Source organism: Toxotes jaculatrix, chromosome 11 (genome assembly GCF_017976425.1).
Source record: "Toxotes jaculatrix isolate fToxJac2 chromosome 11, fToxJac2.pri, whole genome shotgun sequence".
Classification (NCBI taxonomy): Eukaryota; Metazoa; Chordata; class Actinopteri; family Toxotidae; genus Toxotes; species Toxotes jaculatrix.
In genome coordinates, this window is record NC_054404.1 from 23,451,040 (window position 1) to 23,467,665 (window position 16,626).

Here is a 16,626-nt window from a genome sequence, read left to right on the forward strand (position 1 = left end):
TGGACTCTGCTTCCTTTTATTCTTATTAATTTTTCTTGCATTAGCTTGAGGGAGGAAGAATGTGGCCAAACAGTACAGACTTCATGTGCACCTGACTCCGCTCCAATCACAAAAGATGAAAGCAGAAGGTAAGGTTTGATCAGACCCCGTCTACAAATGACACCACAGTCAGGACAGATGGTGTCCTGCCATCTTAACACAACTTGATTGTCATGATTTGTCTCTCTGTCTTCACTCTGTGTGCATGAATCAATTAAATCACAGTTTTCATACTCTGCATCTCTTCTTTGCTTCTTTGTTGTGTTCCAGGTGTTTGTCGAGGCCACATTAGACCTGCAGCAGGAACAGTCCTGGGATCAGCTACGCTCTTTATATCGAGGACCGTCCAGGGTATGGACACAGAGCCCATCTCATCAACAAGAATTAAAATATATATAAAGAATTTTTGAGGAAAGTATTGAAAACAAATGTCCCACCTTATAACCCCAAAATGTCGCCGGTTTTCAGTTTTGCAATCTAACATTCTTTTGATGGACTGAGGTGGTTTGGTCCCCCTTCGTGCCAGTTTACCTGCAGACCACAAAACACACATGTGGGTCACTTTTTGTGACTCATGAGTCACTGAGAGGGTTTGTGGGTTATTCATAACATTCTTCATTCACCTCAAGCCTAGATCAAGGCCTTTATTTGAAAGGTCTTGGGATTTATTAGCCACATCAAATGACTCCATGAGGTTGACACAGACAGAGGAGGTCATGTCCCTCAGAGACACACAGCATCAGGCCGACAGTGTGTGATGATATGATATGAAAACACTGAAACAAAGGGACAGAAACAACATGAAGGACATAGATCATATGATCCATGAATCAGGTCTGCAAACTGCAAGACCACGTGGGACCTTATCCTTTGCATCTCCTATTTATCTTTTTTACTTGTTGTCTACCTTTATGTTAGTCTTGAGCACTTAAACAGGCTCTAAATGTGATTATTTCACTGTGTATGTATGTGTGTGTGTGTGAGAGAAACGAAGGAGATGTATCACCTTTTCTAATCTGTTTTCCCCCTCCTTCTCTCTCTCTCTCTCTCTCTCTCTTCCAGCTGTCCATCCTCTCCGAACTCTCCCACGGCCACAGCAGTGAGAAGGCGGGCCTTCTAATCTCAGCCCAAACAGGAACAGAGAACTGGCTGAGGATTCATTTTCCCCTTCATTTGTCCAGACTGAGTCCAGTAAGAATTGGTTCAAAACAGGAGATCGAGCTTTTCTTCAGATTTTCCTGTAGATTTCCACTGCTTTTCTGTTGTCAGACATTTAATATTGTATAACTGTAATTTAGCGGTATCCAAATGTTTGTTTCAGATATTGATAATACTGAGTCACTCTGATAAGGTTTGGCTGTGCTGCCTCACACACATGATTTACAGAAGGTGGTCAGAGCTGCACACACTGGTTTAAAATGACAGATGACCAGGTTTTAATTAAACATTTCTTTTATTGTAGGAAAATATTTATCAGTTTTCTCAGATGCAGTTCTCGTCCTGGAGGCAGGTAAAAGTCCATTCTGCACAGACACATCTGTCACTGACTGCATTAGCTTGGGATTAGAATGTTGCTCTCTCTGTGCCAAGATCTGACCTGGTGAAACTACAATGGTTGATCAATGTCTGCAACGTAAACAACACTCCTAGTCTGCAGCAGCCACACCTGCTCCTCTGTGAAGCTGCCCTCAGTGTCTGTACTGAATGATGTGAGAGAAATGCTAACATCAGCATGTAAACAGAGACAACGCTAACATGATGTTTATCACATTCACTGTCTTATTTTAGCATGTTAGCATACAGACATCTGCTTATTAGTACTAAACCCAGATCACAGTTGATAGGACTGTCAGGATGTTGTACAGGTGACAGGTTGGTCCTGAGGGAAGGTGAACGTCTGCACCAGCTTGGTGGGGATATGAGCTGCCAGTCACCAAGATGAAACAAAATTGTTGTCATGCTGAGATTGGTTGCTCACGTTCATTCTCCTGTGCCCTCATTCATCAACATGAAACCTGTTGACAACTGTCAAATATATGTTAGGCCTACAAATCTGCTACTGTGTGTGTGTGTGTGTGTTTGTGTATATATATATATATATATATATATATATATATATATATATATATATATATATATATATATATATATATATATATATATATATATATATATAAGATCAGGTGTTGAATTAAAAGCATTGTCTGGCTGGAACTGTCCCTCTTATTTCCTGAGAGACACACAATGTCCCATCACCCACGTACCCAGCTGAGTGGGATACACCCTGATGAACCTGCCTTCAGTTAGGGGCCTATAAAAGGGTTATACAGTATAAGGAGGTCCTCCTTGTGGTTCACTGGCTGGCACATTGATTGTCTTATACCATTGTCTTCTGGGTTTTCAATGTGCCAGACAACCAATGTCTGACATGGTACATTGGATGTGTGATAGAATCCTGTCTCTCCCGGGTAAAGCAACAGTCTGGTCATGTGTTGGCACCCAGCAAAGAGCAGTGAGGGTTGGAGTGGCTGAGTGGATGGCATCAAACCTCTCCATCTCTAATTTCATCATATCCAATTTGGTATTTTGAAGAAAGCATTCACACCTTGTTTAAACATTTTTATTTGACACTCTGACAGATAAACATTTTTTTTTTCCTAATTTGCATGATGTGAAAACACAGTGTTCTACTTCCTGATTTTCCAAATCTGACTCACAGCATTTCAGGACTGAGAGACACAGTGGGACCATAAATGGGCAAGATCAGTTTAACAACATGGCTGCCATCAATTTAAAAATATTGAAATTTTCAGGCCGTCTCTGGGAACCACATACCAAAAACATGTACCTGAGGCATCATATTGATTGATGATTGTAGGCGTGGCCTGTTCATCAATATCTATCTATCTGATGCTCAGTTTGCAGTGAGCACAGTGAGTGACTGTGACAAAGTGAAGTCCTCTCTCTTCCTCCCAGGGAGGAGGAATAATGTGGGATTACCTGCACGACCTGATCGACTGGTAAACCTGAGATGTGACATTAACGTTTGGTTTAAAGCAGCAGTGGTGCTTCAGCAGCTGCATCTGTGGAGTCTCTCAGAGAGTCCAGGAGGATGGAACAGCCTCTGCCTGTGCTTGTAGCTCTCATCCTGGTGTTGGTCTGCGAAGGACATGCCTGGACGGCTCCGGACTTTTGCCATCAGCAACAATGTCCTCAATACAAACTAGTTGCTACAAACCAGGTAGGTTTCAGAGCAGTTAACGCACACACAGCTCTGGTATGCTCCTTTTCGAGTAAACAGTTTTATGCTTCTGTTATGTGCAGGACTTTGAGGAGCGTTTGTATGTGGCCACTGACTGGATTACCACCAAGATAGAGAGCGCTATGGATGGTGATGTGATGGCAGCAAGCTCAAGGCTGAAGGATTACTGCCAGAGACAGAAGGATGCAGGTCAGTCTGATACCAGAGGTTTCACTCATGCAGGGGCTTTGTGATGCTAATTACCAATTTGAACACACATCGATGTAAATTATGTGCTATGGTTTAACAAGTAAAACTGGAATATATCACTGTAACTGTCCCTGCATCTCAAGTGAGGGAAATCAAGCCAAGATCTCTGTAAATGGATAAGGTGTATTATTCCCACAGAGCAAAATGATGAAGAATGGAATAACAATCCACTTAAAGGCAGCATTATATAAAACACACCAGAAAGGTGTGAGAAGTTGTGCTTCCAAGAACTTTTTGAAGTTCTTCAACTTTTACTTCTGAGAAATGTGTGAATTTATACACGTTTATTTTTAAAGAAGAATTCACACTTTGCATTCTACAAATCTTCAAAATCAAATAAGATTTGAGAAAATTTTTAGAAACATTTTAATCTGCCTCAGAGAAATCTGTGAATTTGCACTTTTTTTTAAAGGAACTCAAGAAATGTCAAGAAATGTTCCAAGTTTTGCAACTGCTGATGTTACAAACCAGTGTGTGGTTATCTTCAAAGCTTGTTTGTCTTCCTGCAGTGTTGTACAGTTCTGTAAAGCTTCTTGCCATTCTGTGCCGTGTTTGTTTGGTCCAGGTTATGAGATCCCTGTTGACTCCTGGCCCGCACTGATCACCATCACAGAAGGAGGAGACGGTCCTGATTTGTCCATGTCCTGGTTTCTTCCTCCTGGAACAACAAAGCCTGAAAACACTGATCCATCAGTCAAGCTGCAAAGCAGACCTGAGGCCACTGTCTATGTCAGGTGAGCAAGTCACTGTTGTCTTTAATGATTTTTAACATTCACAGAAACAGACAGCAGAGAAGGTAAATGCAGAAAACAGAGGGACAGAGGGAACCAAACAGCATTTGATGTAACCTGAAACTGACTGTGATCATAATGTTGTCGTTGTTTCCCCCTCATATAAAAGAGTGTTCGATGGTGCTCCGAGCATCAGGAGCGGTCAAGACAACATGGAGATGCTTCGTGAGGCCTTGAACAAAGCTGGGAAAAGCTTTGACCCCCACACTTACACCGGGGCTGGCTATGATCCCTACCTCTCTCTTCATCACCACAACGAGATCTGGATCTACGCTGCCTGACGACAACAGGTGACATCACCTGTAACACAGTAAACTGTTCATCACACAATCACTGTGCCTTCTCTGTATTTATCCTCTGAATCAAGCTCCACTTTTCTGATAGAAAGCTAAGTAAAACGCAACAGAATCACAGGCACTTTTCACAAATTCTGCATTCTGCCTCAGTGCTGAAACAAACAGACATCATGTGTCCAGTCAACAGACAGACACGCTCAAGATTCTTCAGTTGCATAATGAAAACCCGTCTGAGGAATGTTTCTCCTTTTTCTGTGGTCTCATGAAGCTTCTGCTGGAAATTTTAAAAAGTACAGTTGACAGTTTTGAATCTTTTGGTTAAAAACGTGTCACGCTGAATAGGATAGGAGTCAGAAATCAGGAAACTGTCAGTCTTTATTTAAGATGTGGTTGTTCTAAATCTCCTCATGAATCAAGAGCAGAGTCCCGACATAAGTCTTTAATTTAGTTTTAAATGTTTCGTTTTAACATTTATTTTTTAAGCAGGAAGAAAGTGGTGGGCAATGGGATCAAAGTTTTTGTTTCTTTGCTTTTTTCCCACGTTCATTTTTCTATACTGTTTAAAAACGTGATGAAAAATAGCATGTATATTTGTTGAACAAATAATAAATAAAAATAAAAATAAAGCAATTTTCCAAGCAAACAAATGATCATTACTATGGAGAAATGTACTTAAAAATATATCAACTGGATTCCACTGCAGCCAGGCTCACTGAGAGTGTAATATTTGGAGTGTAACACTAGATGGTGCTGTAGATGAGACTGAAACATAAGCAATGATTTGAGTAGGCTCCAAAGATTGATTTGATTTTGACATCTTTCCTCTGTAAGTGTGACAAAGCTGAATTACATAATTTTTTCAGCTGAGAGTGCTCTACAACATGTCCTATCATGTTGGGAAAATGTATGAAGTAACAAACAATGACACCACAGTGAAAAAGAAATACTCTCTTACAAATTAAACCCTGTGTTCATTGATAAAACTCTACTTTAAGAACTAGAAGCAAAGCATGAAAGTGCTCAGAAAATGACTCAGTTCAGTGTTTTGTAGCAGACACTGAAGAAGAATCTAAGCACATCTGTTTATATATCTATATATAACAGACTGAAGCTAGCTACACAGAGAGTTTTATGGATCATATTGGAATATTATTACAGATTTGTGTGAACATGTAAGCAGCATTTTCATAGCTGTCAAGGTGGAGGCAATTTTAACAACTTGTACTCTTGGGTAATGTATAAAAATGCTCTTTTTTAAATAATTGATCAAAGAGATCATAAAATCAAAATAAATTAAGTTAAAATAATAAAAGTACAAGGTTGCAGACATTTTAATGAGATGTAAACCTGCTGTTGATGAGGGGACAGAGAGTACAACCTGCAGGTTTGTAAGAAAACAATTTCTTGTCTTTGATTGTGGAAAAACAAACTTTAGCCAGTTAGAACAAAGCTCTTGCCTCAAACTTTATGAAATTTGTTGAGCTGTGGCTGCTGCAGTTAGAAGAAATCTGTGGTGAAAAAATAAACATCATAGTGAGCAATCTGAAAGTGAAACACAGGATCAAGTCCAAACAGGGAGTGTACTTGAAGATGTTTTTACTTAGCAATGCTTCCCACTGCTACAGCATAACTGGTTTTACTCTTGGCACGAAGACATCAGCCTGATAGTAAGGAACAATACGAATTACTGATGGAATGAAAAGACTCAAAGATCAAAAAACAGACTGAAAATTAAAGCAGTGCAAAAGATTGTCATTGTGTATTTTACTGGCTGTTACTTCCACATTTGAATAAGAAATGTCCTGTGGTAAGTATAACCTATAATGTGCTATGTTGGCCATTTCAGAACGACCTCAAAATGTCATAAAAATGGTCATAGCATAGTAGTATGTCAAAATCGGCCAAAAAAAGTCATACTTTCTTTAGGCCTCAAAATGTCATAAAAATGGTCATACTATAGTAGGACGTCAAAATTGGCCAAAAAAAGTCATACTTTATTTTGGCCTCAAAAAGTGCCAAAAAACGTCATAGTATAGTAAGATGTCAAAATCAGCCCAAATAAGTCATACTTCAGAACGGCCTCAAAATGTCATAAAAATGGTCATAGTATAGTAAGGCGTCAATATCAGCCCAAATAAGTCATACTTCAGAACGGCCTCAAAATGTCATAAAAATGGTCATAGTATAGTAAGGCGTCAATATCAGCCCAAATAAGTCATACTTCAGAACGGCCTCAAAATGTCATAAAAATGGTCATAGTCAAAATCGGCCCAAAAAAGTCATACTTTATTTTAGCCTCAAAATGTCATAAAAATGGTCATAGTATAGTAAGGCGACAAAACTGGCCCAAAAAAGTTGCACTTCAGAATGGCCTCAAAATGTCAAAAAATGGTCATAGTATAATAAGGCGTCAAAATGGGCCGAAAAAAGTCATACTTCAGAATGGCCTCAAAATGTCATAAAAATGGTCATAGTATAGTAAGGCATCAAAATCGGCCAAAGAACGTCATACTTTATTTTGGCCTCAAAATATCATAAAAATAGTCATAGTATAGTAAGGTGTCAAAATGGGCCAAAAAAAGTCATACTTTTTTTTGGCCTCAAAATGTCATAAAAATGATCATAGCATAGTAAAGTGTCAAAATCGGCCAAAAAAAGTCATGCTTTATTTTGGCCTCAAAATGTCATAAAAATGGTCATAGTATAGTAATGCGTCAAAATCGGCCAGGAAAAGTCATAATTCAGAACGGCCTCAAAATATCATAAAAATGGTCATAGTATAGTAAGGCGTCAAAATTGGCAAAAAAAAGTCATATTTCAGAACGGCCTCAAAATGTCATAAAAATGGTCATAGTATATTAAGGCGTCAAAATCTGCCCAAAAATGTCACACTTCAGAATGGCCTCAAAATGTCAAAAAATGGTCATAGTATAGTAAGGTGTCAAAATTGTCCGAAAAAAAGTCATATTTCAGAATGGCCTCAAAATGTCATAAAAATGGTCATAGTATAGTAAGGCGTCAAATTGGGCCAAAAAAAGTCATACTTCAGAATGGCCTCAAAATATCATAAAAATGGTCATAGTATAGCAAGGTGTCAAAATCGGCCCAAATAAGTCATACTTCAGAACGGCCAGAAAATGTCATAAAAATGGTCATAGTATAGCAAGGCGTCAAAATCGGCCCAAATAAGTCAAAATTTTTTTTGACCTCAAAAAGTCATAAAAAACGTCATAGTATAGTATGGCGTCAAAATGGGCCAAAAAAAGTCATACTTTAGTATGGCCTCAAAAAACGTCATAGTATAGTATGGCGTCAAAATGGGCCAAAAAAAGTCATACTTTAGTATGGCCTCAAAAAGTGCCAAAAAACATCATAGTATAGTATGGCGTCAAAATGGGCCAAAAAAAGTCATACTTTAGTATGGCCTAAAATAGTGCCAAAAAACGTCATAGTATAGTATGGCGTCAAAATGGGCCAAAAAAAGTCTTAGTATAGTATGGCCTCAAAAAGTGCCAAAAAACGTCATAGTATAGTATGGCGTCAAAATGGGCCAAAAAAAGTCTTAGTATAGTATGGCCTCAAAAAGTGCCAAAAAACGTCATAGTATAGTATGGCGTCAAAATGGGCCAAAAAAGTCATACTTTAGTATGGCCTCCAAAAGTGCCAAAAAACATCATAGTATAGTATGGCGTCAAAATGGGCCAAAAAAAGTCATACTTTAGTATGGCCTCCAAAAGTCATAAAAAACGTCATAGTATAGTATGGCGTCAAAATGGGCCAAAAAAAGTCATACTTTAGTATGGCCTCAAAAAGTCATTAAAAACGTCATAGTATAGTATGGCGTCAAAATGGGCCAAAAAAAGTCATACTTTAGTATGACCTCAAAAAGTGCCAAAAAACGTCATAGTATAGTATGGCATCAAAATGGGCCAAAAAAAGTCATAGTATAGTATGGCGTCAAAATGGGCCAAAAAAAGTCATACTTTAGTATGGCCTCAAAAAGTGCCAAAAAAACGTCATAGTATAGTATGGCGTCAAAATCAGCCCAAATAAGTCATACTTCAGAACGGCCTCAAAATGTCAAAAAATGGTCATAGTATAGTAAGGCGTCAATATCAGCCCAAATAAGTCATACTTCAGAACGGCCTCAAAATGTCATAAAAATGGTCATAGTATAGTAAGGCGTCAATATCAGCCCAAATAAGTCATACTTCAGAACGGCCTCAAAATGTCATAAAAATGGTCATAGTCAAAATCGGCCCAAAAAAGTCATACTTTATTTTAGCCTCAAAATGTCATAAAAATGGTCATAGTATAGTAAGGCGACAAAACTGGCCCAAAAAAGTTGCACTTCAGAATGGCCTCAAAATGTCAAAAAATGGTCATAGTATAATAAGGCGTCAAAATGGGCCAAAAAAGTCATACTTCAGAATGGCCTCAAAATGTCATAAAAATGGTCATAGTATAGTAAGGCATCAAAATCGGCCAAAGAACGTCATACTTTATTTTGGCCTCAAAATATCATAAAAATAGTCATAGTATAGTAAGGTGTCAAAATTGGCCAAAAAAAGTCATACTTTTCTTTGGCCTTAAAATGTCATAAAAATGGTCATAGTATAGTAAAGTGTCAAAATCGGCCAAAAAAAGTCATGCTTTATTTTGGCCTCAAAATGTCATAAAAATGGTCATAGTATAGTATGGCGTCAAAATGGGCCAAAAAAAGTCATACTTTAGTATGGCCTCAAAAAGTCATAAAAAACGTCATAGTACAGTATGGCGTCAAAATGGGCCAAAAAAAGTCATACTTTAGTATGGCCTCAAAAAGTGCCAAAAAACGTCATAGTGTAGTATGGCGTCAAAATGGGCCCAAAAAAGTCTTACTTTAGTATGGCCTCCAAAAGTCATAAAAAACGTCATAGTATAGTATGGCGTCAAAATGGGCCAAAAAAAGTCATACTTTAGTATGGCCTCAAAAAGTCATAAAAAACGTCATAGTATAGTATGGCGTCAAAATGGGCCAAAAAAAGTCATACTTTAGTATGGCCTCCAAAAGTGCCAAAAAACGTCATAGTATAGTATGGCGTCAAAATGGGCCAAAAAAAGTCATACTTTAGTATGGCCTCCAAAAGAGCCAAAAAACATCATAGTATAGTATGGCGTCAAAATGGGCCAAAAAAAGTCATACTTTAGTATGGCCTCAAAAAGTGCCAAAAAACGTCATAGTATAGTATGGCGTCAAAATGGGCCAAAAAAAGTCATACTTTAGTATGGACTCAAAAAGTCATAAAAAAAACGTCATAGTATAGTATGGTGTCAAAATGGGCCAAAAAAAGTCATACTTTAGTATGGCCTCAAAAAACGTCATAGTATAGTATGGCGTCAAAATGGGCCAAAAAAAGTCATACTTTAGTATGGCCTCAAAAAGTGCCAAAAAACATCATAGTATAGTATGGCGTCAAAATGGGACAAAAAAAGTCATACTTTAGTATGGCCTAAAATAGTGCCAAAAAACATGATAGTATAGTATGGCGTCAAAATGGGCCAAAAAAAGTCATACTTTAGTATGGCCTCAAAAAGTCATAAAAAACGTCATAGTATAGTATGGCGTCAAAATGGGCCAAAAAAAGTCATACTTTAGTATGGCCTCCAGAAGTCATAAAAAACGTCATAGTATAGTATGGCGTCAAAATGGGCCAAAAAAAGTCATACTTTAGTATGGCCTCAAAAAGTGCCAAAAAACGTCATAGTATAGTATGGCGTCAAAATGGGCCAAAAAAAGTCATACTTTAGTATGGCCTCAAAAAGTGCCAAAAAACGTCATAGTATAGTATGGCGTCAAAATGGGCCAAAAAAAGTCATACTTTAGTATGGCCTAAAAAAGTGCCAAAAAACGTCATAGTATAGTATGGCGTCAAAATGGGCCAAAAAAAGTCTTAGTATAGTATGGCCTCAAAAAGTGCCAAAAAACGTCATAGTATAGTATGGCGTCAAAATGGGCCAAAAAAAGTCATACTTTAGTATGGCCTCAAAAAGTGCCAAAAAACATCATAGTATAGTATGGCGTCAAAATGGGCCAAAAAAAGTCTTAGTATAGTATGGCCTCAAAAAGTGCCAAAAAACGTCATAGTATAGTATGGCGTCAAAATGGGCCAAAAAAAGTCATACTTTAGTATGGCCTCAAAAAGTGCCAAAAAACGTCATAGTATAGTATGGCGTCAAAATGGGCCAAAAAAAGTCATACTTTAGTATGGCCTCAAAAAGTCATAAAAAACATCATAGTATAGTATGGCGTCAAAATGGGCCAAAAAAAGTCATACTTTAGTATGGCCTCAAAAAGTGCCAAAAAACGTCATAGTATAGTATGGCGTCAAAATGGGCCAAAAAAAGTCATACTTTAGTATGGCCTCAAAAAGTGCCAAAAAACGTCATAGTATAGTATGGCGTCAAAATGGGCCAAAAAAAGTCATACTTTAGTATGGCCTCAAAAAGTGCCAAAAAACGTCATAGTATAGTATGGCGTCAAAATGGGCCAAAAAAAGTCATACTTTAGTATGGCCTCAAAAAGTGCCAAAAAACGTCATAGTATAGTATGGCGTCAAAATGGGCCAAAAAAAGTCATACTTTAGTATGGCCTCAAAAAGTGCCAAAAAACGTCATAGTATAGTATGGCGTCAAAATGGGCCAAAAAAAGTCTTAGTATAGTATGGCCTCAAAAAGTGCCAAAAAACGTCATAGTATAGTATGGCGTCAAAATGGGCCAAAAAAAGTCATACTTTAGTATGGCCTCAAAAAGTGCCAAAAAACATCATAGTATAGTATGGCGTCAAAATGGGCCAAAAAAAGTCTTAGTATAGTATGGCCTCAAAAAGTGCCAAAAAACGTCATAGTATAGTATGGCGTCAAAATGGGCCAAAAAAAGTCATACTTTAGTATGGCCTCAAAAAGTGCCAAAAAACATCATAGTATAGTATGGCGTCAAAATGGGACAAAAAAAGTCTTAGTATAGTATGGCCTCAAAAAGTGCCAAAAAACATCATAGTATAGTATGGCGTCAAAATGGGCCAAAAAAAGTCATACTTTAGTATGGCCTCCAAAAGTGCCAAAAAACGTCATAGTATAGTATGGCGTCAAAATGGGCCAAAAAAAGTCATACTTAAGTATGGCCTCAAAAAGTCATAAAAAACGTCATAGTATAGTATGGCGTCAAAATGGGCCAAAAAAAGTCATACTTTAGTATGGCCTCCAAAAGTGCCAAAAAACGTCATAGTATAGTATGGCGTCAAAATGGGCCAAAAAAAGTCATACTTTAGTATGGCCTCAAAAAGTGCCAAAAAACGTCATAGTATAGTATGGCGTCAAAATGGGCCAAAAAAAGTCATACTTTAGTATGGCCTCAAAAAGTGCCAAAAAACGTCATAGTATAGTATGGCGTCAAAATGGGCCAAAAAAAGTCATACTTTAGTATGGCCTCAAAAAGTGCCAAAAAACGTCATAGTATAGTATGGCGTCAAAATGGGCCAAAAAAAGTCATACTTTAGTATGGCCTCAAAAAGTGCCAAAAAACGTCATAGTATAGTATGGTGTCAAAATGGGCCAAAAAAAGTCATACTTTAGTATGGCCTCCAAAAGCCATAAAAAACGTCATAGTATAGTATGGCATCAAAATGGGCCAAAAAAAGTCATACTTTAGTATGGCCTCAAAAAGTGCCAAAAAACGTCATAGTATAGTATGGCGTCAAAATGGGCCAAAAAAAGTCATACTTTAGTATGGCCTCCAAAAGTGCCAAAAAACGTCATAGTATAGTATGGCGTCAAAATGGGCCAAAAAAAGTCATACTTTAGTATGGCCTCCAAAAGTGCCAAAAAACGTCATAGTATAGTATGGCGTCAAAATGGGCCAAAAAAAGTCATACTTTAGTATGGCCTCCAAAAGTGCCAAAAAACGTCATAGTATAGTATGGCGTCAAAATGGGCCAAAAAAAGTCATACTTTAGTATGGCCTCCAAAAGTGCCAAAAAACGTCATAGTATAGTATGGCGTCAAAATGGGCCAAAAAAAAAGTCATACTTTAGTATGGCCTCAAAAAGTCAGAAAAAACGTCATAGTATAGTATGGCGTCAAAATGGGCCAAAAAAAGTCATACTTTAGTATGGCCTCAAAAAGTGCCAAAAAACGTCATAGTATAGTATGGCGTAAAAATGGGCCAAAAATAGTCATACTTTAGTATGGCCTCCAAAAGTGCCAAAAAACGTCATAGTATAGTATGGCGTCAAAATGGGCCAAAAAAAAGTCATACTTTAGTATGGCCTCAAAAAGTCTTAAAAAACGTCATAGTATAGTATGGCGTCAAAATGGGCCAAAAAAAGTCATACTTTAGTATGGCCTCCAAAAGTGCCAAAAAACGTCATAGTATAGTATGGCGTCAAAATGGGCCAAAAAAAGTCATACTTTAGTATGGCCTCAAAAAGTGCCAAAAAACGTCATAGTATAGTATGGCGTCAAAATGGGCCAAAAAAAGTATTAGTTTAGTATGGCCTCAAAAAGTGCCAAAAAACGTCATAGTATAGTATGGCATCAAAATGGGCCAAAAAAAGTCATACTTTAGTATGGCCTCAAAAAGTCATAAAAAACGTCATAGTATAGTATGGCGTCAAAATGGGCCAAAAAAAGTCATACTTTAGTATGGCCTCAAAAAGTGCCAAAAAACGTCATAGTATAGTATGGCGTCAAAATGGGCCAAAAAAAGTCATACTTTAGTATGGCCTCCAAAAGTGCCAAAAAACGTCATAGTATAGTATGGCGTCAAAATGGGCCAAAAAAAGTCTTAGTATAGTATGGCCTCAAAAAGTGCCAAAAAACGTCATAGTATAGTATGGCGTCAAAATGGGCCAAAAAAAGTCATACTTTAGTATGGCCTCCAAAAGTGCCAAAAAACGTCATAGTATAGTATGGCGTCAAAATGGGCCAAAAAAAGTCATACTTTAGTATGGCCTCAAAAAGTGCCAAAAAACGTCATAGTATAGTATGGCGTCAAAATGGGCCAAAAAAAGTCATACTTTAGTATGGCCTCCAAAAGCCATAAAAAACGTCATAGTATAGTATGGCATCAAAATGGGCCAAAAAAAGTCATACTTTAGTATGGCCTCCAAAAGTGCCAAAAAACGTCATAGTATAGTATGGCGTCAAAATGGGCCAAAAAAAGTCATACTTTAGTATGGCCTCCAAAAGTGCCAAAAAACGTCATAGTATAGTATGGCGTCAAAATGGGCCAAAAAAAGTCATACTTTAGTATGGCCTCAAAAAGTCATAAAAAACGTCATAGTATAGTATGGCGTCAAAATGGGCCAAAAAAAGTCATACTTTAGTATGGCCTCCAAAAGTGCCAAAAAACGTCATAGTATAGTATGGCGTCAAAATGGGACAAAAAAAGTCATACTTTAGTATGGCCTCAAAAAGTGCCAAAAAACGTCATAGTATAGTATGGCGTAAAAATGGGCCAAAAATAGTCATACTTTAGTATGGCCTCCAAAAGTGCCAAAAAACGTCATAGTATAGTATGGCGTCAAAATGGGCCAAAAAAAAGTCATACTTTAGTATGGTCTCAAAAAGTCATAAAAAACGTCATAGTATAGTATGGCGTCAAAATGGGCCAAAAAAAGTCATACTTTAGTATGGCCTCAAAAAGTGCCAAAAAACGTCATAGTATAGTATGGTGTCAAAATGGGCCAAAAAAAGTCATACTTTAGTATGGCCTCCAAAATGGGCCAAAAAAAGTCATACTTTAGTATGGCCTCAAAAAGTCATACAAAACGTCATAGTATAGTATGGCGTCAAAATGGGCCAAAAATAGTCATACTTTAGTATGGCCTCCAAAAGTGCCAAAAAACGTCATAGTATAGTATGGCGTCAAAATGGGCCAAAAAAAGTCATACTTTAGTATGGCCTCAAAAAGTCATAAAAAACGTCATAGTATAGTATGGCGTCAAAATGGGCCAAAAAAAGTCATACTTTAGTATGGCCTCAAAAAGGGCCAAAAAACGTCATAGTATAGTATGACGTCAAAATGGGCCAAAAAAAGTCATACTTTAGTATGGCCTCAAAAAGTGCCAAAAAACGTCATAGTATAGTATGGCGTCAAAATGGGCCAAAAAAAGTCATACTTTAGTATGGCCTCAAAAAGTCATAAAAAACGTCATAGTATAGTATGGCGTCAAAATGGGCCAAAAAAAGTCATACTTTAGTATGGCCTCAAAAAGTGCCAAAAAACGTCATAGTATAGTATGGCATCAAAATGGGCCAAAAAAAGTCATACTTTAGTATGGCCTCAAAAAGTCATAAAAAAACGTCATAGTATAGTATGGCGTCAAAATGGGCCAAAAAAAGTCATACTTTAGTATGGCCTCAAAAAGTCATAAAAAACGTCATAGTATAGTATGGCGTCAAAATGGGCCAAAAAAAGTCATACTTTAGTATGACCTCCAAAAGTGCCAAAAAACGTCATAGTATAGTATGGCGTCAAAATGGGCCAAAAAAAGTCTTAGTATAGTATGGCCTCCAAAAGTGCCAAAAAACGTCATAGTATAGTATGGCGTCAAAATGGGCCAAAAAAAGTATTAGTATAGTATGGCCTCAAAAAGTGCCAAAAAACGTCATAGTATAGTATGGCGTCAAAATGGGCCAAAAAAAGTCATACTTTAGTATGGCCTCAAAAAGTGCCAAAAAACGTCATAGTATAGTATGGCGTCAGAAAGGGCCAAAAAAAGTCATACTTTAGTATGGCCTCCAAAAGTGCCAAAAAACGTCATAGTATAGTATGGTGTCAAAATGGGCCAAAAAAAGTCATACTTTAGTATGGCCTCCAAAAGTGCCAAAAAACGTCATAGTATAGTATGGCGTCAAAATGGGCCAAAAAAAGTCATACTTTAGTATGGCCTCCAAAAGTGCCAAAAAACGTCATAGTATAGTATGGCGTCAAAATGGGCCAAAAAAAGTCATACTTTAGTATGGCCTCAAAAAGTCATAAAAAACGTCATAGTATAGTATGGCGTCAAAATGGGCCAAAAAAAGTCATACTTTAGTATGGCCTCCAAAAGTGCCAAAAAACATCATAGTATAGTATGGCGTCAAAATGGGCCAAAAAAACTCTTAGTATAGTATGGCCTCAAAAAGTGCCAAAAAACGTCATAGTATAGTATGGCGTCAAAATGGGCCAAAAATAGTCATACTTTAGTATGGCCTCAAAAAGTCATAAAAAACGTCATAGTATAGTATGGCGTCAAAATGGGCCAAAAAAAGTCTTAGTATAGTATGGCCTCCAAAAGTGCCAAAAAACGTCATAGTATAGTATGGCGTCAAAATGGGCCAAAAAAAGTCTTAGTATAGTATGGCCTCAAAAAGTGCCAAAAAACGTCATAGTATAGTATGGCGTCAAAATGGGCCAAAAATAGTCATACTTTAGTATGGCCTCAAAAAGTGCCAAAAAACGTCATAGTATAGTATGGCGTCAAAATGGGCCAAAAAAAGTCATACTTTAGTATGACCTCCAAAAGTTCCAAAAAACGTCATAGTATAGTATGGCGTCAAAATGGGCCAAAAAAAGTCTTAGTATAGTATGGCCTCCAAAAGTGCCAAAAAACGTCATAGTATATTATGGCGTCAAAATGGGCCAAAAAAAGTATTAGTATAGTATGGCCTCAAAAAGTGCCAAAAAACGTCATAGTATAGTATGGCGTCAAAATGGGCCAAAAAAAGTCATACTTTAGTATGGCCTCAAAAAGTGCCAAAAAACGTCATAGTATAGTATGGCGTCAAAATGGGCCAAAAAAAAGTCATACTTTAGTATGGCCTCAAAAAGTGCCAAAAAACGTCATAGTATAGTATGGCGTCAAAATGGGCCAAAAAAAGTCATACTTTAGTATGGCCTCAAAAAGTCATAAAAAACGTCATAGTATAGTATGGCGTCAAAATGGGCCAAAAAAAGTCATACTTT

The 16,626-nt window shown here is 37.4% G+C and overlaps 3 protein-coding genes across 6 annotated transcripts in view; all 3 read left to right on the forward strand.

Moving 5' to 3' along the window:
- vps8 (VPS8 subunit of CORVET complex) overlaps positions 1 to 2,091 on the forward strand; it is a 60,248-nt gene extending 58,157 nt beyond the window's left edge. Inside the window, exon 47 of the mRNA XM_041049622.1 lies at positions 1,194 to 2,091. The gene's annotated coding sequence lies outside the window, so the exon portion shown is untranslated. The remainder of the gene's footprint in view (positions 1 to 1,193) is intronic.
- Positions 1 to 16,626, forward strand: part of LOC121189477 (GTPase IMAP family member 8-like) — a 118,216-nt gene that overhangs the window by 22,008 nt on the left and 79,582 nt on the right. The gene's annotated exons all lie outside the window — the stretch shown is intronic.
- LOC121189479 (heme-binding protein 2-like) lies at positions 3,062 to 5,126 on the forward strand. Its single transcript, XM_041049633.1, has 4 exons — positions 3,062 to 3,280; positions 3,364 to 3,490; positions 4,116 to 4,284; positions 4,451 to 5,126. Exons 1-4 carry the CDS (start codon positions 3,152 to 3,154, stop codon positions 4,620 to 4,622), a joined length of 597 nt encoding a protein of 198 aa, XP_040905567.1. The 5' UTR covers positions 3,062 to 3,151; the 3' UTR covers positions 4,623 to 5,126.

Excerpts from the sequence above, each read along its gene's own strand:
- LOC121189479 (XM_041049633.1), top strand. The coding sequence starts at position 3,152 with ATGGAACAGCCTCTGCCTGTGCTTGTAGCTCTCATCCTGGTGTTGGTC. Across the intron at positions 3,281-3,363 it reads AACTAGTTGCTACAAACCAG|GACTTTGAGGAGCGTTTGTA; the intron begins GTAGGTTTCAGA and ends TGTTATGTGCAG. Across the intron at positions 3,491-4,115 it reads CCAGAGACAGAAGGATGCAG|GTTATGAGATCCCTGTTGAC; the intron begins GTCAGTCTGATA and ends TGTTTGGTCCAG.